Raw genomic sequence first — 25,567 nt, forward strand, 5'->3', positions numbered from 1 at the left:
GGTTACTGATTGCTTATTTGTCTGCCGGCTACTTGCCACCTCACTTGTGACCTATCAAACAGGAATTTCAGATCAATCCCACAGATAGGTGCAGCGACACCAGAATGGTCCAAGGAAATCGGACCTAATAAAACACACATGGCAGAGGGGTGCACACATTTCCAAACCACCTTAAGTCAGATGCCACAAGAAGTTAGGAACACTCACCCAATCAGAACACAGCAATCACGCGCCCCTCACAACGGATATTTGGACACGTTACCCACTGGACCACAATGTGTCCACGCAAGGTCGAGACACACCTGCATTTGTTATCAGGACCTTATTTATGACTCCAAGACAAAGGCCCACATTCCTTTCTTAAAAAGGAAGACTAACATTGTTTAATGGTGCTCAAAGAAATGTATAAAACACCTCTCGACCGATTGTACTTTGAGACAGTCCTCAAACCCAGTTTCTGTGACTGTTCTCCTGGCCAAAGTGTTTATTTAAAATAACTGCTCCTGTTTTGTCAAACCCTTTTTGTCTTTTGTTTTTCAAGGTAAATTCATATTTGAGTAACAATCACATGAACCTACCTAAATAGGTTTTGTTTGCTTGTCTCTGGGTTGTCACAGTAAATCAGTGCTGAAGTTGCACAGGCAAATTAACATGATAACTGGATTAAAGGACAGAAACTGCTTTTCGGATTGTAGGAAGTTGGCTCTGTATGTGCTATTTCAAAGTAAGGAATAGCATGCACAGAGTCCAAGGGTTCCCCTTAGAGGTAAAAATAGTGGTAAAAAGAGATAATACTAATGCTCTATTTTGTGGTAGTGTGGTCGAGCAGTAGGCTTATCCAAGGAGTAGTGTTAAGCATTTGTTGTACATACACATAGACAATAAATGAGGTACACACACTCAGAGACAAATCCAGCCAATAGGTTTTTGTATAGAAAAATATCTTTTCTTAGTTTATTTTAAGAACCACAGGTTCAAATTCTACATGTAATATCTCATTCGAAAGGTATTGCAGGTAAGTACTTTAGGAACTTTAAATCATAAAAATTGCATGTATACTTTTCAAGTTATTGACAAATAGCGGTTTTAAAAGTGGACACAGTGCAATTTTCACAGTTCCTGGGGGAGGTAAGTTTTTGTTAGTTTTACCAGGTAAGTAAGACACTTACAGGGTTCAGTTCTTGGTCCAAGGTAGCCCACCGTTGGGGGTTCAGAGCAACCCCAAAGTCACCACACCAGCAGCTCAGGGCCGGTCAGGTGCAGAGTTCAAAGTGGTGCCCAAAACACATAGGCTAGAATGGAGAGAAGGGGGTGCCCCGGTTCCGGTCTGCTTGCAGGTAAGTACCCGCGTCTTCGGAGGGCAGACCAGGGGGGTTTTGTAGGGCACCGGGGGGGACACAAGCCCACACAGGAATTTCACCCTCAGCAGCGCGGGGGCGGCCGGGTGCAGTGTAGAAACAAGCGTCGGGTTTGTAGTGTTAGTCTATGGGAGATCTCGGGATCTCTTCAGCGCTGCAGGCAGGCAAGGGGGGGGTTCCTCGGGGAAACCTCCACTTGGGCAAGGGAGAGGGACTCCTGGGGGTCACTTCTCCAGTGAAAGTCCGGTCCTTCAGGTCCTGGGGGCTGCGGGTGCAGGGTCTCTCCCAGGCGTCGGGACTTAGGATTCAAAGAGTCGCGGTCAGGGGAAGCCTCGGGATTCCCTCTGCAGGCGGCGCTGTGGGGGCTCAGGGGGGACAGGTTTTGGTACTCACAGTATCAGAGTAGTCCTGGGGTCCCTCCTGAGGTGTTGGATCTCCACCAGCCGAGTCGGGGTCGCCGGGTGCAGTGTTGCAAGTCTCACGCTTCTTGCGGGGAGCTTGCAGGATTCTTTCAAGGCTGCTGGAAACAAAGTTGCAGCCTTTCTTGGAACAGGTCCGCTGTCCTCGGGAGTTTCTTGTCTTTTCGAAGCAGGGGCAGTCCTCAGAGGATGTCGAGGTCGCTGGTCCCTTTGGAAGGCGTCGCTGGAGCAGGATCTTTGGAAGGCAGGAGACAGGCCGGTGAGTTTCTGGAGCCAAGGCAGTTGTCGTCTTCTGGTCTTCCTCTGCAGGGGTTTTCAGCTAGGCAGTCCTTCTTCTTGTAGTTGCAGGAATCTAATTTTCTAGGGTTCAGGGTAGCCCTTAAATACTAAATTTAAGGGCGTGTTTAGGTCTGGGGGGTTAGTAGCCAATGGCTACTAGCCCTGAGGGTGGGTACACCCTCTTTGTGCCTCCTCCCAAGGGGAGGGGGTCACAATCCTAACCCTATTGGGGGAATCCTCCATCTGCAAGATGGAGGATTTCTAAAAGTTAGAGTCACTTCAGCTCAGGACACCTTAGGGGCTGTCCTGACTGGCCAGTGACTCCTCCTTGTTGCTTTCTTTGTTCCCTCCAGCCTTGCCGCCAAAAGTGGGGGCCGTGGCCGGAGGGGGCGGGCAACTCCACTAAGCTGGAGTGCCCTGCTGGGCTGTGACAAAGGGGTGAGCCTTTGAGGCTCACCGCCAGGTGTCACAGCTCCTGCCTGGGGGAGGTGTTAGCATCTCCACCCAGTGCAGGCTTTGTTACTGGCCTCAGAGTGACAAAGGCACTCTCCCCATGGGGCCAGCAACATGTCTCTGGTGTGGCAGGCTGCTGGAACTAGTCAGCCTACACAGACAGTCGGTTAAGTTTCAGGGGGCACCTCTAAGGTGCCCTCTGGGGTGTATTTTGCAATAAAATGTACACTGGCATCAGTGTGCATTTATTGTGCTGAGAAGTTTGATACCAAACTTCCCAGTTTTCAGTGTAGCCATTATGGTGCTGTGGAGTTCGTGTCTGACAGACTCCCAGACCATATACTCTTATGGCTACCCTGCACTTACAATGTCTAAGGTTTTGTTTAGACACTGTAGGGGTACCATGCTCATGCACTGGTACCCTCACCTATGGTATAGTGCACCCTGCCTTAGGGCTGTAAGGCCTGCTAGAGGGGTGTCTTACCTATACTGCATAGACAGTGAGAGGCTGGCATGGCACCCTGAGGGGAGTGCCATGTCGACTTACTCGTTTTGTCCTCACTAGCACACACAAGCTGGCAAGCAGTGTGTCTGTGCTGAGTGAGAGGTCTCCAGGGTGGCATAAGACATGCTGCAGCCCTTAGAGACCTTCCTTGGCATCAGGGCCCTTGGTACCAGAAGTACCAGTTACAAGGGACTTATCTGGATGCCAGGGTCTGCCAATTGTGGATACAAAAGTACAGGTTAGGGAAAGAACACTGGTGCTGGGGCCTGGTTAGCAGGCCTCAGCACACTTTCAATTGTAAACATAGCATCAGCAAAGGCAAAAAGTCAGGGGGCAACCATGCCAAGGAGGCATTTCCTTACACGGATCATGAGAGTTAGAACTGGGATCAGCACTGGGGTGGCAGAGCAGAAGTGGATGCAGAGGTCAGGGGCATATGGAAGTCTGAATTTCAGCTATTGTAACAGTAAGAATCTCTAGCAGTGAAAGAGGGAAGGACATGGGTTAGACATGCTGGAAGGGGGTCATTCCGATCAGGCCTGCTGAAAAGAGAAAGCTGGACAGCACTTCAGAGGGATCAGAGGGGTAACAAAGAAGAGAAGCAGTCTTTTTGTGTTATTCTATCATGCAGTGTGTTTGGTGCACCAGGTTTGTTAGTGCTGAGAATGATGAGCCTGTGCTGAAGACCACTGAACTGATTAGGATTCTCGATGTCTTAAGATGTCCAGACGAACTAGCAATGCTATCACACATTAAACAGCAGCATCATACACAATCCTCTGCTTTCAGATTATTCATAACACCTTGAACCCCCAACACTACATGCCTCTGGGAAGAGAAGTGTGAGAGAGTGTAAGAAAGCTAATTAGCTATAACAGCATACTCACAGTTTTGTTGGCCTTTACATTCCCATTTGTTTCTTGTTTTGAATTTCGCATTTTCATTCCCACTACACAAAAAGAGAGAAGACAGTCATGGCACCAGGTTCTGCTTCAGCACACGTTAAAACAGAAAATGGAGAACAGTTACTAAATATGCATCAATATCAAGGCAACATGCTACCTAAAAGCTACCATTTATACCTTTTAGTTAAGGAGTATATTGTAAACATTAAAAAATATGGTTATAATGGTTTGCATCCCGTAAATATTTGAATGAATGCAGCCTTTAAATACACAGGCCAACCACTGAAAACTCCATCCTTTGGTGACCCCTACTCTCTGAGTGAGGTGGTCATTTTGTGAGAGCTCCATCATGTGCAGGATGAACAGACAAGAGGAAGAAGGAAAGAGCCCCGTAGAGCTCCGAGTTTCTGCACGAAACACATATCCTCCAGCTTTGGCACCGACAGTAAGGGACTGGTGTCAGCACATTCTTCTGGCAAGGAGGTGAGAAAAAGGTGTAGGAGGCCAACAGGCAGAAATGCAAGATTGAGAATATTTATAGTATTCAGGTGACCAACCCAGGGAGTGGGCTCAACTGTTTGTCCCTTGCCTTGTTACTTAATCTGTGAGTACTTCTGGTGCAGGATTTCACAGTGGAGATGTTCCATATTATCTCCTTTCAAGTGATGCAGATTGCCTTGGCTGATGCCCATAATTCCCTTTTTAGGTGGGGCCTATATTTTTAAAGGAAGTCTGGGGTGTGCACTCTGTGTGCCTGCTAAGGGTATAGGGTCAGCTGTTGGTCAAACCTCTGCCAGTTACTTGACATATGGGTGCTCCTAGTACAGGATTTATATGAAGGAGTTTAAGCCCCATATCTTCCCCCTTCCTGTGATGCTCCCTCCTCAAATTCCAGCAAGAGTTTGGGTTATGATCAGGCAGTCAAGTTTACATTTCAAATACAGTAACTGAAAATCCATATAAATTGTGTTTTTGGGCACTGATGATTTGGGGGGCAGGAGTGTTAGTGGTATGGCATGCAATGGCTTAATTTTCATTTTGTATCTGCTCTCTAGGGTAACTCTTGCTATGCAATAAGAAAAAGCAGACTGCCGCATGGCACCAATAATGATGGCTGATCCAGATGTGGAATCCACTACATTCAAGCAATAAATGCTCAGATTAGCCTCAATACTTCTGGGCTGCACTGGCTCCGGAAACAAACAAGATGGCCCTCAGAAGAGGCTGAATGGCCAAGCAGGCTGCAGCAGTGAAATTATGAACCCTAGAGACAGTGAGAACATGGACTGCTGATAGCTGTCAAAGGGGCAGAGATTCGGGGCCCTCCATCTGTAGGGGGCTATGCAGTGTGTGGATGCCAGAGGTCCGAGGCTCCCACTCTGATCTGCTCCAATGCGTACGACGGGGACAGAAACCAGCCCTTGGCTAGAAGTTGGCTGTGGCCCTCTAAAGATCAGTTATCTGAAGGCCAGCATGGAAAAGAGATACTAGGGATCAATATGGGATCCATTGTAGCAGAAAATTAATAGTCCCATGCACAAATGAACAATGTATGGGAACCCTCACCCGAAGGCAGCAGAATTGAGGCAGGTGCAGTCTATGTCCCTGACATATGCTATGAATGAGGCAACTATCTCTATACCTTCTCCCTACCCCACTGCACATCCTACTGCAAGGACCAGATAAGAACCTGATGATATGTGCACCGTGAAAAGACTGAAAAGGGTTGGTGAATGAGCATGGGTAAGTCTAATTGTATACCCCACTTCAAATGTACACACTACTGTTAAAAGACTAAATGGGCTGAGGTGATATGTGGCTCTACAGACCTATACTTATTTGAAGAATCTCGATTTTCTGACTGTTGCACTGCCTCTAAACTGAATGCACCACGTAGGGGACTGGCAGAGTATTGGTCAGCTGGCTAACCTTCGTTGGATTTATATGTGGCACATTAAGGCCCGACAACGATCCCTTGAAACACATGGACACACCTCTTGTGGCACACACAGAAAAGTATGGCGAGATTCTACAGGCAATCCTGGATATCAAAAACACCCTAGTAATGAAATTTGACACAGTTGCTATTGATGTTGGACTACTGAGAACAGACCATAAAAGGTTACCTGAGAGAGTTGCAGATGCAGAGTCCACATTTGTATCTATAAGGCCGTTGGTTATTTAACTACAGAATCCAAGCAAGGGATGAAGATGACAAAGGCTACTTTTGCCATCATTGTATATGTATTATTGGAATGCCAAAAAAAGACTGAAGGAGAGAGCCTCTCCTATTTATTGAAGGATGTTTAATAAAAGCATATATGCCCCTCCAAGTTTTTCATTGCTGAAAGAGGACATGGGGTCCTGAGGTGAAGATTTCCTTTGGGAGCTCCACCCAGGCCAATGCTGCGTTATGTTGATTTGTGTAGCACACTGATCACCCAAGAGAGTATCCAGGTGCTTGGGCAAGGGCAAGGTGTGTGTGTGTGGTGCCAAGTGCATATATGCGGAGCCAGGTGTTCAGCTTCTTGCTGAACTCAAGAAGTAAGGAGGAGAATCTGATGTGCTGAGGCAGGTAGTTCCTGGTCTTGGGTGCGATGTAGGAGAATGAGCGACCTCTAGGTTTGCTTTTGGGGATGTGGGAAGTGTGTGCGAGGGAGAGGGAAGCAGAGTGTTGGGTGAGTTGATGAGGGTGTAAGTTGGTGTTCATTCTGATCCTGTGTAGTGCATGTGTACATGAGAAGTTTGAATTTGCTGCGCTTGTGAGTTGGGAGCCAGTGAAGTGTCCTCACGTGTGGTTTGGTGTGGGTGTGGCATGGGAGGTCGAGTAGGAGTCTTGCGGCTGTGTTCTATATGGTATGGAGTCTTTGTAGTTGTTGTTTGGAGATTCCCGCATAGAGTGTGTTGCCGTAGTCCAGTCTGCTAGTGATGAGTGCTTGTGTGATGGTCTGTCTGGTGTTCTGAGTCAACCATTTGAAGATCTTTCACAGCATGCAAAATCTGCATGCAGGAGGTGCTCACTGCCTTGACTTGAGCCGTCATGTTGAGCTTGTCGTCCAGGATTATCCCTAGATTTCTTGTGTGGTCTGAGGGTGTTGGTCCTAGCTCCAACAGCCACCAGGTGGACTCCCATTGGGAGGTCTTGTTGACAAAGACCAGTACTTCTGTCTTGTTAGCAGGCAGCTAGTTTGCATCCAGACAGCTACTATGGTCATGCAGTTGGTGAAGTTGGTTCTGGTGGTTTTTGTCTTGTCCGTCAGGAAGAGGACGGGTTGGGTGTCATTCGCGTAAGAGATGACAGTGATGTCTTGCTGATCAGATGATGCTAGTCAGACTCCTTAATTTCATACATCAAGATTATATATTACGAGCCCAAGGAAAAATGGCCCAAAAAGAACCATATATTACCGGACTATTCCACTGTACTACAGAAAGAAAGAGGATCATTCCTTGAAGTAAAAAAGTAAATGAGACAGGCTGGATTGAAGTATTGCTTAATGTTCCTGGCCAAATAGAGTTAGCGCTGAAAAAACAACCTATTCCACTGCCAAGCCCAAATGCACGAAACTGGACAAAAGAAACTGTGTTCTATAATGGTGACCAACTATGAAACCAATCCACAAAACGGACACCAGGCAGAAACAGTAAGTGTAAGAACAATGTGAATGGATGCAAGTTTTCCTTTCCCCTATGTTACAAGTGGTAATAAAAAAAATACCACCTAGACTGTTGTACTTGTCAGAATTCCTATTATAATTAGAAGAACATTTTAAGGAGTTGAATACATTATTATCTGATTTAATATTGCAAACGTATTGCATCCGACAAAACCATGAGACTGCTAGATGGCAAAGGAATGGTTGGCCCTAATTATGAGATATATTATGTCGCATATCAACTCCAGCGGATTATGAAATGGATGGGTGATGAGTCTGACTTACATGGTATATGCTATTTGGTGGCTCCTAACAGGCAGTCAATGCACCGCAGATTACTGGGAGATGTTGGCTCCCTACACAGGTACCCTAGTGCAAGTTAAGCAAACAGATACTGTTGGAAGAAATTTCTTGAAGCAAGTACAGTTTATGCACCCGAGATCCCTCTTTGAAGTCTGCGTAGATTCTGAGCTGCTGCAAATATACATGGCAAACAACCGCAGCAGGAGGTGGGCATACACAGTGTAGGGGACCTACGTGCAGGCAGAACCTTCTGTTCATTAGAAGCACTCAGGGAAGGTTATGAACTGGAATTTGGTATGTTTATTACATGTAGTGCCCTGATAAGGGATATTAGACTCACTGAGATAAGAGGATAGTAAACCAAATAAATCTGGGATGGTTTTTAAGATTATATTATAAGGCAGTGTTCGACAAGCAGTTACAATAATATATAAAGTGCTGGCCCCGCATACCATGCCAATATCTCTGCAGTGAAATTAAAATGGGACAAGAAAATGGTAAGAGAGATAACCGAGAAAGAATGGTCCATTGCTCTTGAATGCATTAAAACAGTAACAAGAACGATAGAAGGTAAATACATGCAATTTACTTATTTGCACCAGACCAATCTTAATCCTGCTAGAATAGTAAAAATTTCCCCTGGAACAAGAGACAAAGGCCCCCAAATGACAGACACACCAGGCTGAGGTTTTTCCATATCTTGTGGGACTGTGACATGATACTGCAGTATTTGAGGGACGTTCTAATACAAATGTCAGAAATTACAGGTAAAAGACTAGCCAAGAGAAACATTGTGGTGCACTGAAAGGTGAAGATACCCCACACAGAAAAGCAGAAGCATTGAACTGGGTGAGTACAGAGATGACAGTGGTGACAGCACTAGCAAAGACATCTCGCATAGCAAATGGAATACATTGCTGGCTGAGTTAACTACCAAAAGGAATAAAATATTATTCCTTTCTCACACACACTAGTTAAAAAAAAAGACTGACTGTGTAATTGTCTAATATAAATATGGTGTTGTGGTTTCTCAATGTGATGTACATTACTGGGCTCCATTATATAGTCAAACGTAGGATCAGGGGAGTGATAACTTATTACCTTTATTTAAAAAGAAAAATATATGAAAAATACAGTAAATCGGAGCTAAACTGAATGCTAATATTTGATCTTTTTTCCACAAAAAAGGTATAAGGGATAAATATTTGTGAATGGTGGCTTATTGGGTTATGAAACTGGCGTTGATATATTATTGCTGTATTAATTGATATAAATGTTTTGTCAAAATGTGCTCCATTTCGATATCGACTGTACCTACCAAATAGTTTGCACTACGTGATACTAGTAAATAAAACTTTAAAACCTAATAAAGAGTTGTTTAAAAAATGATTGAGATTAGTAATGGATATATATCAGTAAGACCAAATCTTGAGAGCAAACATATTCCAAAAAGTGTAGGTCAATCCCCAAGAAATCTGATTTCTATGCCTTATAAAATCAACAGCTTTTCCCCGGTTAGTCTGCAAAGCCTGACAGACCAGGAGGGTATGGAGTTGTGTACCCAAAGGAGGGAAATAAAATGGGGTACTTTGATTTTAAAGTAGGGAGAGCCTAAATTAATTATGTCAACTATACTACACCTACACTCACAGGCAGCTATGACATCTGAGGAAGTTACCCCATTTGGTAACTGGAGGAATTTTCAGTTACATTGTAACAAATTCCCATAAGCTTAAAGAAACCAAGCCAACAGGCCCCAAATCCCATAACTGGTATGATAACGACTATACTGGGAAAACAGTGGCAACTGCCTTCCTCTAAGGGTGAAAAGTGTGATGAGGAAATTATCTTTGGCAAAAGTTTGTGCTACTGCTGGCCATTTTGTATGGTCCTCCCTGGAACTAGTTTTCCTAGGGAGGACCGCATGAACTGCACGACTCAGTCTGTGGTTCACAGACAAGGGATCCAGTGGCGTTTTGCCTTTTTTTATTCTGTGATCGGCAGAAGCTTATTTCTCAGAATTTCACCATAATTTGTTTTTACATACCACAGAACATAAACAATTTACAATTTGTTAATAAAAATGGTAAGAGCCTTGGCCCTGGCATGATCACCACAGACTTTTCAGCTATGATGCTGACCTATGAAAGGTCCTCTTACTGGTGATGTTTAACAAGCTTCAGGTTCTCCAGGTGAGTTCTCTTCTGCCATCATGGCTCATTACAAGTAATTCATTTGTTTAAAAGAGGAGATACTATGTCACCAGGAAATATCTCTGCTTGGGTAAGTGGGCAAAATCTTCGGACAAGTGTTGGCCAACAGAGTTCAGACACATAAAGATCAAAATGTATGTCCTGTAAGTTGTCAGACATGCTGAAGAAAGGACATTAGAACATTTGAACGCAGTATTGACCTCACCATTTTAATTTTCATTATAAATTATGTTCACATCTAGCAGGAGAGGTTTTTTTTGGTCTTCCTGGATATGATAAGTAGCACTGCGTCTTAAGGACCCCTTCCTTGATCTGGGCATCCAAGTAGACGTAATTACGGCTATTTTCCTTTTACATTCTGAGAAATATGCTTAGTTGCTTGCTCTGGTTTTATTTAATGGTAAATTAACAACTAAAAACCTTTATAGCATACCTGTCCACATGGCGATTGTGACACATACGCCCGGCAAACCCCCCACCCCCCAGCTGCAAAAGATGTGTTCATTTGGGGCACATCTACTGCACGCAGCATGGGAGTGCCTTGGGATGCGTCCCTTCTGGATGGGGGTACAGCGGGAGATTTGAGGTCCTTGGGCGTTCTTTCGGGGTGAATGTGAGGGTGGTGCTGTTGGGCCTTCTGGAGGAGCTAGGGTGACCAAGCTGACCGAATATTCGTAGGGGTTGCATGCCTGGTGGCCAAAAGAAACATCGTATAGCTCTGGAGAAGCCCGGTGATGCAGTCAATTTCGAAATGGCGAGCCAGAGTGGACTGGTGCTTTCAACTAGAAAAGCCAATTTATGAGGCGTGTGGCTGCCCCCAAAAATATGAGAAAATATGGGGGAAATGGCGGGCACACCGGAGATTGCATTGTTGCTATGTTCTGGTTGGGGATAAGGAGAGGTTATTAATCGTAAGAACTGTATTGACCTTCCTCAATCAATGGTGCTATCATGTACTCACTGTCATGTCTTTGTTTTCCTTTTTTCCCCCATGTTTAAATAAAATAAAATTGGTTATTTAAAAAAAATTAGTAACTAAGAGCTACATCTCAAATTCATGAAAGCAGACTGCCTGATTAATACAGTATTATCAGTACCTTGCCTGATTTATGGAGACCGCATGATTCTCATGACAGGAGCACTGCTGGAATCTGTAACAGTTTACTGTGTGAGGAAACTAAGATACATATAAAGCCATGATTGCTGTCAAGCCTTGTATTCCCAGACGGCTTTTTACCCTGCCCGGACACTATTATCAACTAATATTCTGCCATTTCAACTTATGTTGGGAGTCACAATTTTATCAGGCGAAATCTCAAGCTAATGCATTATAAGTCAACTGGTTTACTCTCAAAATAATTTCTTGAGGAAAACAATATATACTGTCCGAATCTACATCTTTCAGACTGTTTAAATGTGATCTACTGATTAATTGTGCTGTTAAGTAGGCAGCTTAAACCTGCTTTGTATAGGATCTAGCTCAGGGCCTACTTTGGAGCTGTTATATTCTAGAAGCACCTGTTGCCCTGCGAGCATGTGCAAGATCCACCATGGATTGGCACTGTATGGAGCACACTTTTGAAAGTATGGAAGGAATTATGTGCCTGCTGCCCTGCTAGTATAACCTTGGATAGTGTTCACAAGGAAACTGAGACATCCCATACGTGATATGGGGCTTGGTCCCACATGTATGCTACACAAGGTGTTGCCAGCTCACCAGCTATCTAGATCGAATGGACAACTTTGATAAGCTGCCTTGCTTGCTGCTCCTGCACGCTGCAGGATAATCCCCAGCCTCACTTCACATGCATTCTTTCATCCTACTGTGAAGTGTGTATGAAATTATAACTAAAAAAACAAATAACAGCGAGGGGTGGAAGGATATTCTCCCCAGTAACAGGATAAAGGGGGAAGTAATCATAAAAAATTACAAGGAAATGTGAGCATATCCGGAAATGGCCCCACACCATGGTAATGTCGCACTTTCCGGAACAAGGCAAAAGGCTCCAGAGAAGAACAGCTTAAAAAACACATTAAAAACAGGTCCAGAGAACACCGAGGGGATAAAACACCCCACCATAGAAGACTCGCTTAGGAAAAGGGGAGATATCCTGAAGACTCACCTGTCCCAAAAAATGCATGGCCATTTTTAGAGATAGCATTAGCAGAAAATAGTTCAATGGAATCGCACTACACAGCAACAAGCAGTCCTATTCATGGACTACTATTCTACAGATGTCTTTAAAGTAATATACCAAAGCTGTCGTTCAGCATGGGCTCCTTCTGTTCATCGTCTTCCTCTTCTTCATTCAATGGTGAAAATGCAAACCTTTTTACAGTAAAAAGAACAAAGAAAACGTGTAGTTAAGTATTATTTGGAAGATACCTCTAACCGCTTGCTGGTGTGATATGCTATAGGAATGCTCAGCATTTGTTTACTTTGACATTGTATTGTGTCTGATTATCTTTCTCAATTCTTTAGGTTGGTGCTTGCAATCAGCAGTCAAACATAAATGATGCAGGGGAATGAGAAAGGAACCCAACAAATTCCTACCATTGACTAGGAACAACACATAAAATAGGAACCTTTCAGTTGCCCCAGAAAGACAGGAGAGTAATCTTACAATTTAGTGGTACATTTATTTTGTTGTCTTTCTTGTTGGCTAAGAGAGAGAGACAGACAGAGAGAGAGAGAGAGAGAGAGAGAGAGAGAGAGAGAGAGAGAGAGAGAGAGAGAGAGAGAGAGAACAAGACAAAGGATTATTGTGTCATATATGACAATATTGAATTTAAACTAATATGTATATTGGGGATACCAAAACTAAACGAAATAATTTTAGTAACAAGAGAATGTGGTTGTGGATTTCCTAGGAGAAATGTATAAGTCATACAGATGTAGTTTTTAGAGATAGTTTGAGGGCTGTGGACTTGGAAATGTCAACAACACATTAGTGTAGTGGATTAAAGAGAGTGAGATTCATATCTGAGATAAGCAGGGTTTGATCCCACTGGTCACAAGTGCATACGGAAGGCGGTGTAATTTAATTTTATTTTTGGGATTGACTGAGTGTAAGGGTAACGGTAGGTTCTAGTGAGTATATTGGACCAATGCCTGTATCATGGGGTTTGAAGGACTGATGAGAGGTACATTTTGGAAGCATGGGAGTTTGAGATATTTTATCAAACCATGCTGAAGTGAGGTGTGGACAACAGATGTCTATAGAGTGTAGTGTTAAGAATTTGCATTTGGTGTTGACATACATAGATAAAGAAGAAATAGGCAGAACTGACAACTTGGACAGATACTGGAGAATTTGAATGGGGAAATGGTTGTATTAAGGACTGGCACGTAGACTGACACAGTGAGATTTAAGTTGATTTGGCTGATTAGATTGAGGATAATGAAGCAGTGACAGGAGATGTGCATTGTGGATTTTAAATTATTCAGAATCTACAAACACAGAAGAAACCAAAGCATAAGAGAGAAACAAGATTTAGAAGTGAAACTCACCCTGATTTGGTGAAGGTAAATGGTCAGGAATCTATCAGGTGTAAGAAAGAAGACGGGCTGCAAATATTGGAACCACTTATCCAATGTTAAATGGTACAGCAAGGAAGTGAACTAAGTACAGTGTAAATAACATACTATGGTATATGTGTTTAAGCTATTGGTTTCAAAAGATAGATGTGGAATTTTGTAATGCTGATGAAAACCTTATGGCTTCGAGGTTGGTTATATTGATGTTTCTTGTGTTACAGCCCTGAGGAAGAGGCAGAATGTGTGAAACACGTGTTGGCTTAGAAAGAGTTGAAATTCTATAAATAAAGAAGATAATTTGTGGTTAAGCCCACAATGAATGTGTGTGTTTGTTATGCTAATACTTTGGTGCCATTTGACGAATCTTCCCAAAACCTTCAAATAAATGTTCATCCACTTTAGCTATTTCCGGGAAAGTTTTGTGGTGCTCCATCCATAGGGGACCAAGAAAAATAAGGGAACCAAAAACATTGATTTCCCATGGTAAATCCCATGGGAAATTTGGGAAATCTATAAAGAAAAAAAGCTGTATGGAATTACACCCAATTTGTCAGAACCTTACTAAGAATGCATGCTTTTCATTATTTTGTTTAAACCTGTTCAGCCATTTGAGAATTATATTTGAAACTGGTGTTATTTGTTGGTGGAGGAGGGCTCTCTTTTAGTTACAGTAGGTTTCCTTCTGCTGAAGCAAAACCCACTCTTACCTCTCTTCTTTTATTGACAGTTGTCACAAGAGCTATTTGGCTTTGGAGTAACAGAACTACCACAAGCAGTTCTGCTTAGCTGGACCACATATTCAGGATTTCAGAAGCCTACAAAACAAGACACACAAGTGACCTGCACTTCTCCCTGACTGGAGAAGCTCTTGAATGTTATATAAAAAAAAGGTAGCCTTGTGGATGGTTCAGGTTTCCTCCATGGCCACCCAAGTGTGATAAATACTGCCCCCTTCAGTCAATGTTTTCTACATGGTTTACAACTCAGTGCACCAGAGCGCCTGTCTTTGAATATACCTTAAGCACAGAAACAATTCCAGCATCCTGGAGAGGGTCTATAATTTTGCCAATATACAAAAAGGCTAACAAAAATGAAGCACAAAATTATAGGTTGGTCACCCTAATCTATAACAACGCGAAGTACTATACTGACCTTATCTTAGAAGAGCTGTTGGCCTGGGCGATGGATAATACAGTTATCCCTTTCAACCAAACCGGTTTTAGCAAGTATCAGGGTTCTCCAAGACGGAGACATTTTTTTACGGTACTGAATAAGTGTTCTTCCTTCCCTGCTGAACTTACCACGATGGAAGCGCTTGAAATCTGCACTTAACTGCCACTTGTGTGAGGCAGGAAAGGAGGACATGATATACTTGCTATACATATGTCCCAAACTAATGCATGAGTGGACACAGTTATTAAGGCCATTGTTTAACATCATGGGAATAAGGACATGCAGACTAGCAGTGAAAGAGTGCTTGCGGGCAGCGGAGCTGAATCAACTTGTTGCATTGTGAGATTCTTGAGTATTGTTGATAAGAAGTTAAAAGTCTGTGATTGGACACTGGATGGCTGGAACGACAGCCGGTAAACATTGATTGGTCATAGCTAGAGATGGGCTCTAAGCTCACAATAATACCCCAGGTGAATACGCTGGCTAACAACACAGAGTGACTGCTGAATTACTTAAACTGGAAAATTAAGCTAATAGAGAATACACTTGATAGCAGTACTGAAGGAGAGTTTGATTAATTGCCAATCCGCACAACACAGAAAGACTGCTTAATCAGCCACTATTATGTAAAAATCAAGTAAATAAGGAAAACACTGCTTAACCGTACAGAGCGATTGTCTAACTGTTAAGTTGCACAAGCAACAAACTAATGCTGCAGATTCTGCGCTCTAGTCTTTACACCACACTTAGTAGGTAGCTTACTTTTTTACAATCATGAAATGATGATCTATTACAGGTTTTAATTGTTTGCATTGGTTTTAAATAATCAAGCAAATAAACCTACTTTCTTACAGTGCACCAGTACAGGGCAAATATATTACCAACAACTCAAACTCTTTTCTTATGCTGTAGTTCACCCACCTATGCTGGGACAAAGCCTGGTCTCTTTGTAGAAACCTTTCTGTTGTGATCTGTTCACAAATAAAAAGACATGCCCTGCACAGGGAGGAGCTGAACTGTTCTGCAAGGAGATAACCTGCCTTGACCTGGCGAAGATCAGCAGAAGGCCCAGATGAGTTTAGAATCTGTGCGTTGGACAACTCAAGAAACCAAAACCACCAAGGAGAGTGAAAAAACCCATGTCGCTGGTTTAGGGAAGCAAATGTCAAGGTAAATATCACTACAAAAACACCTTTTCGTAAGTGAACTGGTGAGTCTGAATCTTCCCTGGCACTAACTAAATCCTGTCTGCATTGCCCATTCTCATTTCCACAAGCACCAGAAAAATTTGTGCCTTCAGACCATTGGCTTGGGGCCCATTTCAATTTGTTGAACAGGTTGCCCTGATTCAAGAACCCTTTGAACCAGCTCTCTAGCCTATGCGGGTCTGGAGATATATCCATTTGTGATCATGATTAGTCCCTAGCCTTAAAGTTTAAGGACCTGGTAGGGACTGGTAAAGCCTTGGGGTCCAATGGGTGCTTCCAGTTCTCTCCTTGCCCTAGCCAAACCAGGTCACCCACACAGCCAAACCACGTTTATTTATTTTACCCTTGTCTGCCACAACCTCTACTTTCCCTATTTACTGCTTCTTCTTTTGAGCATGTCCTTCATTCTGTAGCTCTCGGAAGCAGCTTTAATGCACTTCGTAAAGGGTTGCATATAAATACATAAGTAGAATTCAAACAAATGAAAACATCCCTAGTGCAGTAACCACAATTCAGTTAACTATGAACCATAAAGCTTGAACCTTTGGTTGTTGGCAGATGGCCTCCACAGAACCATGATGACAAAGAGTATCATTGAGAACAGCAATCGCCAGATGGCATCATCCACCCAGAGCTCCTGCCAGTCCTGTAAAGAAGAGGCACATTAAGTGAATGTCTGAAACATATCCAACGTGACACCAGTACAGAGCTCATGAAGCCAGAGGGATGCATTTGTCCAGGTGGTCCCTCTCTGGGCTTATAGCCAATATAACAATGGATATTCCTGCACTCCTCCCTCAAGCACTGTGGTCTGCTATCTATCATTAATTGCCTTTTTAGACATCTTTCTTACTGCATTATCTGAACTACAAACGTTGATTGAAGATATAAAAGCCTGCAAGCAGTGCATCACAATGATATAATCTGACACCATAATTTTTTTTTATCTTTAAAGTTGTTCACAACACACATGAACATACAACTTGCGTAAATGCGGACCAACAATCCAAAACAATGATTACATAGCAAAAATATATTCTGACGCCCCTTTACACTGCAGTTGGTTTACTTTGTGATTTGAACGTTTCCAGAACCACTTTCCGAATATGTGTCCTGAAAGGTTTAACCAACTGCATGTGTTTGCCGATAAAGCATCTGGGGCCGTGCTATGATGCTGTATCCTGCACTATGCTGCCTCAGAGGACACCTGGGCTTTTCTTATTGGGGTCTTTTGCACATACATTAACTTGAAACATCTTTGAGTAAGTGCATGTTTTGCTGACAACAGAGCTCGGAAACTCAGGGCAGTAGTTCTGTCGTCAGCTAAACAGAGTACTAAATTGTAGATCAGTTAATATATGTGCAAAGGACACCAAGAAGAATGTATGCCGTAGACGCAGGCCCTGAATTAGATCTTGGAAGACGAGTCACAACGATGACGGATATCTCGTCCACCGGAGTAACTCGTCCACCAAGATCTAAATCAGGCCCAATATCTTTACATGTAGAAACACCCTTAAGATGAGGCATGAGTGATCAGCCACTAGTGCTACCTTTAACTGAAAATTAATACTGTTTGCTTAGTTTGAACACAAAATTCCACAAAAATAAATACATATGTTTCAATAACAAAAATTAAATAAAAGGTTTACTAAATTAATTTGTCAATTATTCCACCCCAAACTAGTCAGGCTCTAAATCTTAAAAAAAAAAAAAAAAAAAAAATATCCCACTTTCTTTTTTTGGGATTTTTTTTTAAATTTGCTTTTAAACCGAGACATGACATTTCCAAAGAGTTAAACATAAGAATCACTCTGTAATGTCTCTGAGGGAAAAGGTACACATGCACATCTCAATGAAGAAAACTACCAACCCCCCCTCCCCCTTGCCCCCCAACACCCCTTATGGCACCCATCAGCACTTTAAGCAGTCCCATAGATCTGTTCTTTTCTTTTCATTGTAGTCTCTCCATGAGCGGCCCATGCTCTAATATCTCTTGTGAGTCCATATTCTCATCTGAACTATATCTCTAGGGAGTAGTATGTGATCCAGTCCCCCCATATCTTTTGAAATTTCCACGGGCATCCTCTGTTTATGTATGTTGTTTTTTCTCCGATCATGAACCCATTCATGCCCTTTCTCCAGGCGCCTATTGTCGGGCAACTTTCAGCTCCCCATAGTTGGACTATATCTCTTTTGGCGACCATCAACCCAAGACCGCAGAACAAAAGCTTTCTTCGGGGCATGCCTATGTCATTGGGTATGCCTAGTAGTATGTATTTGGGATCTAGGGGGATCTGCACGGTCAAAACCCTGGTGAGTACTTCTATCACCTTGCTCCAGGACCCCTTAATCTTGGGGCATTCCCATAAAACATGAAAAAAGGATCCAACCCCACCACAGCCTCCGTTACAGTCTGGATGCCTGGCCCTCCCCATCAAGTGCAATCTTTGTGGGTCATAGTATATTCTGTGTAGAATCTTAAATTGTATCAGTCTGAGTCGTATCCTAATTGCGACCTCCCTTGGAAACATCAATGCAGTCTCCCAGTCTACGTCTTCCAGCGGTCTCATTTCCGTCTCCCACCTGGTGCGCAGGTTTATCAGTGTGTTCGGCATATTATTGTTTATAGTCTTGTATACTGCCGAAGTCGCTTTCTCTGTTATCTTAGTCAATAGTAATCGGCCCTCCAGGGAGGAGCAGTCTGGGATATCCTGTCACCGGAAGCCCTCCGTCATCCATGCATGTCTCAGTCGTTAATAGTGGAAGTATTGTGTTCTACTTAGGGCGTATTCCACCTGGAGAGACTCAAAGGGCATAAGTTCCCCATTTTGCATCAGGTCCCCAATTTTGAAAATTCCAATCCTATCCCAACCCTCGTAGCCCTGAAGTTTCTTAATTTCTTTTGACCAACCTACCTCCCATAGAGGGGTTTCCTTGGTGGGCCGCCTATACCACTCCACCATTTTGTTAGCTCTTTTCCAGGCCATTAGGGTCATCTTCGTAGCTGGGGTGAGGTGTCGGATCCCTACTTTCTCATAAAGGAATTGTCCACATGTCCTGCCCTCCCATTGTAGTCGTTCCAGATGGAATGTGGGGTGTTAGTCTATGGCGAATAACCAATCACTGACATTGATAAGATGTGCCGCCCAGTAGTATGCCTCTATATCTGGTAGGGACAGACCCCCTGCATACTGGTTACGCTGCAAGGTTTTAAGGGCTATTCATGGGTGCTTCCCCTCCCACAGAAAACATCGTAGGTCTCCATCCATGGCTCTAAATTGGCCTGGGGGAATTTGGTAGTACGTATTCTGTAGAACGTACAGGAACTTTGGCAAAGAAATCATTTTAACCATGGCCACCCGCCCCATCAACGTCAGAGGTAATGTTGTCCATCTGTTAAAGTCAGTGCTGCATTCCCTCACCACCCTCCCTAGATTGCGGTCATGGCATCTGTCAGCCTTGTGCGTAACATATATGCCTAGATATAAGAATCCCTCCTTTGTGCACTGTAGCCTCATTGGCAGTGGGGGCAGGTAAGCTCCCCCTGTGGTGTGTATAGGATCGATTTTTGCCAGATAATGAGGTAGCCGGAATATCTCCTGTATTCCTCAATCAAGAGAAACAATTGCGGGAGGGTCATCTCAGGGCGGGTGATGTAGAGGAGGACATCATCCGCATACAGGGAGATACGCTCCTCTTCACTCTCATCTGCTTTTAGTCTAAAGCCATATAAACCTGCGGAGTTCCTGATCTTGCACGCCAGAGACTCGAGGGTAAGGGCAAATAGCAGGGGAGACAAAGGACATCCCTGTCTCGTGCCCCTCTCTATGGGAAACACTGAGGAAAGGACTCTATTGACCCTCACCGTCGCCACCGGTCTAGTGTATAGCAGTCGCACCCACTCCATATACTTTGGGCCAAAACCGAATCACGTTAGTGTCGCCTCTAGGAAGGGCCAGTGGACTGCGTCAAAGGCTTTTTCCGCATCCAGGGCTGGGAATAGGTGCGGCTCAGAGCGATTCATAACTGTGGCTAACCATACATGCGCTCTTCTCAAGTTATGTCTTGTGGACCTCTCCGGCATAAAGCCGGTCTGGTCCATGTGAACTAATGAAGAGATTACCCCTAACATTCGGGTGGCCAACACAGTGGCCAGGACCTTTACCTCGACATTTAATAAGGATATCGGCCTGTATGAAGCACAGCTGTATTTGGGCCTTCCCTCTTTGTATATAACAGTGATCTCAGCCCTCCTCATGTCTGGGGGGGGAGGACCCTCTTTACCCCAAGCCTCTAAATACATATTTAGTAAATGGGGAGCCAATACCTCTCGAAGGTTTTTAAAAATCTCTGCCGGGAAGCCATTTGGTCCTGGTGCTTTGCCCGGCCTAAGCTGTGCCAAGGATGTCGAGATTTCTTCTATTGTGATTTCTCTCTCAAGTTCTTCTCGTCCCTCAACGTCGAGTACGGGGACATCTATCCTGTCTAGATATTCCGTAATACCGTCCACATTCTCCAACGGTCTTGCCTTATAGAAGTCGCTATAGTAGCAAGCAAACGTCTCAGCAATGTCCTTGTCGGCGGTAACTCTAGCCCCGTCTTGGGTCACTATCTCTTGAACCCATCTAGCTTCTCTTTCTTTTTTCCCCGAGCCAGGCAAGAAGCTTCCCTGCTTTAGCTCCAGTCTCGTACAATCTATGTTGGGTCACCTGGAGGCGGGACAGTGCCTCTTTTCCTGCGGTCTCTCTGTATTCCACCTTCGCTAGCTCTAGCTGTCGAAGAAGTGTGGGTATGGGCATCCGTGTCACCTTCGCTTCTAACTCCAGTAGCTTACTCTCCATATCACTCAGCTTTTTAATTATCCCTTCGCCTTTTTTGAGCCACTAAGTTTTGTGCTCTATCTCTAAGCACAGTCTTAAAGGCTTCCCATAAAATCACTGCGGAGCCCACGGACCCTACATTTTCCTTAAAGTATAGTTCGGTATCTATTCGCAGTCCTCTCTTCACTTCCTGATCTTGCAGGTTCCAAGCGTTCAGCCGCCAGCCCCTGCGTCCTCCAGATTTCCCACCTATATTTACCAGCAGGGGAGAATGATCTGAAAGCCCTCTCGCGAGGTAATCCGCCCCCTGAACCTTTCCCATTTCTCCAGCCAGAGCGAAGATATAGTCCAAGCGAGAGAAAACCTTGTGTGCCCCTGAGAAATATGAGTATTTCCTTTCCGTTGGGTGTATTCTTCTCCATATATCTGTCAATCCCAGGGAGGCCGCAAACTCATGTAATGGGGTGGCCTGACATGTTGCCTATCTCTCTCCTGATCTATCCACCTCTGTGTCCATCACGTCATTGAAATCTCCTCCCAGTATGTGAAGAGATGCAGAGGGTGCTAATAGGAGCCTTGCAATCTTGTCCAGTAGGGGGCCTTGTAATCTCGGGGGGGGGGGGGGCATATGCACTCACCAATAGGTTCTCTCTCTGTCCCCAGGACCCTTCAACTCCCACTAAGCGACCATCCGCGTCTTCCCATTTTCGGGTAATCTGAAAGGGGGGGAGGTTTACGGATCAGAATTGCTACTCTTCTAGAACCAGATGTGTATCCCGCATGTGCAAGTACTATATATGGACCCCTACTCAGAAAACCGCATCTTGTACCTTTGAGGTGAGTCTCTTGGAGGAACACTATGTCTTGCTTTTGCCTTTCAATGTACTGGGAGACTAGACCTCTTTTCACTCTATCTCCAAGACCATTAACATTCCAGGAGAGTACTCGAAAACCTTTTTCTTTCCCAGGGGATGTCATTCTATCTGCACTTCCAGGGGCCATCTCTTGTAGTAAATCTCAGTGTCGCCACTTTTTGACCGCCTGAAGCACCCGGGGCTGCAGTAATGTAGTTTGGGGACATTCTCTGTCGTCACTTGATGCTAGTCTATTCGCGTCTGTGGGTTTGCCATGTAACTTAGAAATAACCATATGGTGTATAACTGTCTATAACTCAACACCCCTTCCACCCCCCTCCCCACCTCCCTGTGGCCCGTGTGAGCATGTTGCGGCATAGCCCTAGTCCACAAGAGACTGGAGGTCTGTAGCCCCCTCCCCCTCCCTACCCTCCCAACCGTGGGGACTAGATAAATTGTTCAAACCACCCTAATATAAAGGGATTTAGACCTTTTACAAGTTTGGGGTAAGATCGAGACGTCTCACCACCTCGTTCAGCGCCCGGTGGGGGCCTCCCCCCCAGAGCCCTGTGAGCACGTTCTTTTATGAAACACGTCGAGAACTTTTCCAGCTGAATAACGCGTTTGAGCCATTGATTTAGAAAACTGTTCATGTCGGTCCCTTCCACTCCTTCCGCAAATCCCACAAAGCGGAGGTTATTGTGTCTTGCTCTATTTTCCTCATCTTCCAACCGCCACATTACATCTTTATTAATGACTTTAATCTCTGCTACCTCCTTCCATAGGTCCCTGACCGTGTCTTCCATTTCAGAGATGCGAGTCTCTGCAGATATGCGATTCTCTGCAGATGTGACCCTCTCTGCAACTTTACGAAGGTCTTGTCGAAGGAGGGACACCTCTGAGTGCACCTCACCCATCCGTTCTTCCAGAGCTCCTCTTGATGCCTGTATTGCCGAGAGAAGCGCATTGTTGTCCGGAGCAGGCGTGGACTCTCCCGCAGACACCAGGGGGGGCGGGGGGGACCACTTTTGTATATCTGTCCATTTGGCCCTTCCGGGGTCGTTTGGGATCTTTATCTCGTGCCATCCTGGGGTCCCCTAGAGCCCCGTTCAGGTCGCTGAGTTTCCAAAAAGGCCCAGGAGCCACGACAGGATCTCTTTTCTACTTCCACCGAAAGCAGGCCGCAGCCGGGCTCAGGCCCAAGGGGAAGCGTCCGGCCCCCGGCCCACCACCGCCGCTGCAGGTCTCACCTCTCCTCTCCACCCTATGGGGCCGGCTCCGCTGGCCAAATCTTTGAATGGGATGTTACCCCCCCCCCCCTTTAATTATGGCAGAGTTGCTTTATCTGTTTTGTCTGCCTCGGATATCAGGCGGCACTCTTGTAGTTTCCCGTCTCCTCACCTCTGATCCAGGTTATAGGTGGACCTCCTCGGCACCTTCCGTATCTCCCGGCATTGTTCAGCAATGTCTTGTCGTTCGCAAAGTAGGCGGCAAAGGGGGGGTGGGGGGAGGGGGGGAAACGGCAACACGGCGAGCGCATCCCCGCAGTACAGGCCACAGCCAGGCCCCTTCCTGGGACAGCCGTCTCCCTCCTGGTCCTCTGTGCGGGACTTCCAGCCACCGGGCTCTCCGCCAGCCCGAGGTCACTCGGAGCGGCCAGGCCCCTCCCTGGGACAGCCGTCTCTCTCCTGGGCCGGTCCACGGGACCTCTGTGCGGGACTTCCAGCCACCGGGCTCTCCGCTACTCCAAGGGCATTCGGAGCGGATCTTCACTCCGGTCTCTCAGTCCTGGCGGCACCCAGGGCCGGCTGTTCCAAAGGGCGTGGGGACTCCTCCCCCCTTCCGCGCCCCTCTCAGCCCCGTGCCGGAGAGCCCGTAACACTCGGGCCCCGGTTCCACTCAAGGAGCAGCCCGGGACCTCCGGGCCACTCCAACCGAGTCAGGGCCTCTGCCCGGCTGCTTCAAGCCCGCAGTCTTGCTGCGCCTCTCCCACAGCAGTCACCTCCTTCGCCGGGCCTAGTCTGTTTACTCTCCTGCCGTGCGGAGGGTGCCGCCGCGGCCCCCAGCTCGGGGTCCATAGTCCACCGGAGGGGGTCCAGAGGCAGAGGGAGCCCCCCTGTCTCCAGAAGCAGGTCTCGGAGGGATGAGGCAGGCAGTTAGGATCTTGTTTATCGGAGGCCGTCTCGGAGCTCTTCGAGACGCGTCCGACTATGGCGCCATCTTGGCTCCTCCCCCCAAGGTTTCCCACTTTCAATCCTCATTACCTGTCATGGGACTCCTCACGTACTTCATGAGCAATAAATAGCTCCACTTTGCACAGGATCCCAGAACACATTATGAAAGAAACAAGCATTGGCACAGCCAATAGCTCTGGCATTGGATGACAGCCTTTCGGCTTTGCCAATGCTTGCTCAGCTTTGTCATTGTTTTTGATAAACATTAGTGTTGGGGGAGCCGATGAGCTATCACCAACACAAAAACAATTAGCTAAAAGGAAAAATATTTTGGGGTCTCAAAAAGCACACATTGCCAGAGTATTCCACAGCACTGATGTGAACTACTTTGCATGCAGAATGCTATAACCCACAGTGAAAGCAGCCAATGTTTGAAATGAGCTGACCCATTGTCCCATGCTGTATGTTTTAGTGGGTGGAATCAACATTTGAATAATTCAACGACAGACCAATGGCTTAAGAGGGATGATTTAAAGTCCCTAACAGTATTTTGTATACCATTTTAGTAAAATCAAAAGGTCTACCCTAATGCCAAACCTACAAAACAGTAGTTTAAAAGGAGTGATTCCCTTAATACATATTCTTGGTATCTACTCTCAAAAGATAAATCTAACAACAATTAACCAGATGTGAGCAAACATAAAAAGGCATAGCCCAAATTTCTGGGATATGAGGTGCATAGAGTGGAAAACTAATCTGGCACACAACCCCCTAAGTAACATTTCTGGACTAGACAGCACAGCCGAAGAGGATTTAGGGTACATTCCACATTTTTATTGTACAGTTAAGTTGCTCATTATCTCTTTTCCGTTTTAAAACACCAACAATGGTAAAGCTCAGAGACTCCTGCCTTAATTATATCAGTTTTAGGGTTTGCCAATCTCACAACAAATATGGGCAAAGCCAATAAGTCTTGCCTGTGGGATATACTTGCTTTCCCATTGTTATTTTCATGCTATAGAGCATTGCTGATGCTGTACAGCATGGGTTAAGAAAATAAACAAAAAAGGGATTATGATGTAAGTGCAGTGCCATTTGTTAGGTACGTACACCACCCAGGCAAGCACCTAAAAATAATGCAACTGCTTTTATTTTATTAACCGAGTTAGAGCTGTAAAACATAAACAAACAAGTAGCACAGAAGCATTTTTTTGCGTGCGGAGCAACAACACTGTAATCATAGGTGGGGGAAGCATCAAAAGGAGGTGGGTGCAGGAAGCATCAAAAAGGACGTGGGCAGAGGAATCATCACTGACGGCACAGGTGGAGGGAAGCAACACAGAGGGAGCGGGTGCAGAAAGCAATACAGAGTGTAGAAGGCATGGAAGCAACACAAGAGCAGAGGTCGGAGGAGAATCAATGGGTGAGAGAGAGGGCGTCGCGGAGCGAGAGAGAGAGATGTACACAGGAGTGAGTCGGGAGTGAGTCGGGGAAAGGAGTACACAAGGAAGACAGCTGGCAAACACATGCACTCTCATGGAAAGAAAAAAGTATTGCTTGAAAAGCAAACAGTGGAAGGACACAAGTAGTGCATTCATGCTCCAGGGGAAATACCAACACAAGAAGAACGGAAAGCTCACACAAGCTAACGCATGAGGAGTAACCAATGAGAGGGACACTAAAGCCAACCACTGACAAGCAATGGG

The 25,567-nt window shown here is 45.1% G+C and overlaps 1 protein-coding gene and 1 long non-coding RNA gene across 3 annotated transcripts in view; one reads left to right on the forward strand and one right to left on the reverse strand.

Annotated features, from left to right (window-relative positions):
- LOC138260363 (uncharacterized) overlaps positions 1-5,074 on the forward strand; it is a 70,342-nt gene extending 65,268 nt beyond the window's left edge. Inside the window, exon 3 of the long non-coding RNA XR_011198844.1 lies at positions 4,975-5,074. This is a non-coding gene — a long non-coding RNA (uncharacterized lncRNA). The remainder of the gene's footprint in view (positions 1-4,974) is intronic.
- TMEM87A (transmembrane protein 87A) overlaps positions 1-25,567 on the reverse strand; it is a 140,156-nt gene that overhangs the window by 35,326 nt on the left and 79,263 nt on the right. For both annotated transcript variants that reach the window (XM_069208783.1, XM_069208782.1), the window contains exons 15-17: positions 16,553-16,656; positions 12,347-12,420; positions 3,902-3,963 (exon numbers count right to left, since the gene is read on the reverse strand). In XM_069208783.1, coding sequence (XP_069064884.1) covers positions 3,902-3,963; positions 12,347-12,420; positions 16,553-16,656 — 240 coding nt within the window. The remainder of the gene's footprint in view (positions 1-3,901; positions 3,964-12,346; positions 12,421-16,552; positions 16,657-25,567) is intronic.

Source organism: Pleurodeles waltl, chromosome 9 (assembly GCF_031143425.1).
Source record: "Pleurodeles waltl isolate 20211129_DDA chromosome 9, aPleWal1.hap1.20221129, whole genome shotgun sequence".
Taxonomy (NCBI): Eukaryota; Metazoa; Chordata; class Amphibia; order Caudata; family Salamandridae; genus Pleurodeles; species Pleurodeles waltl.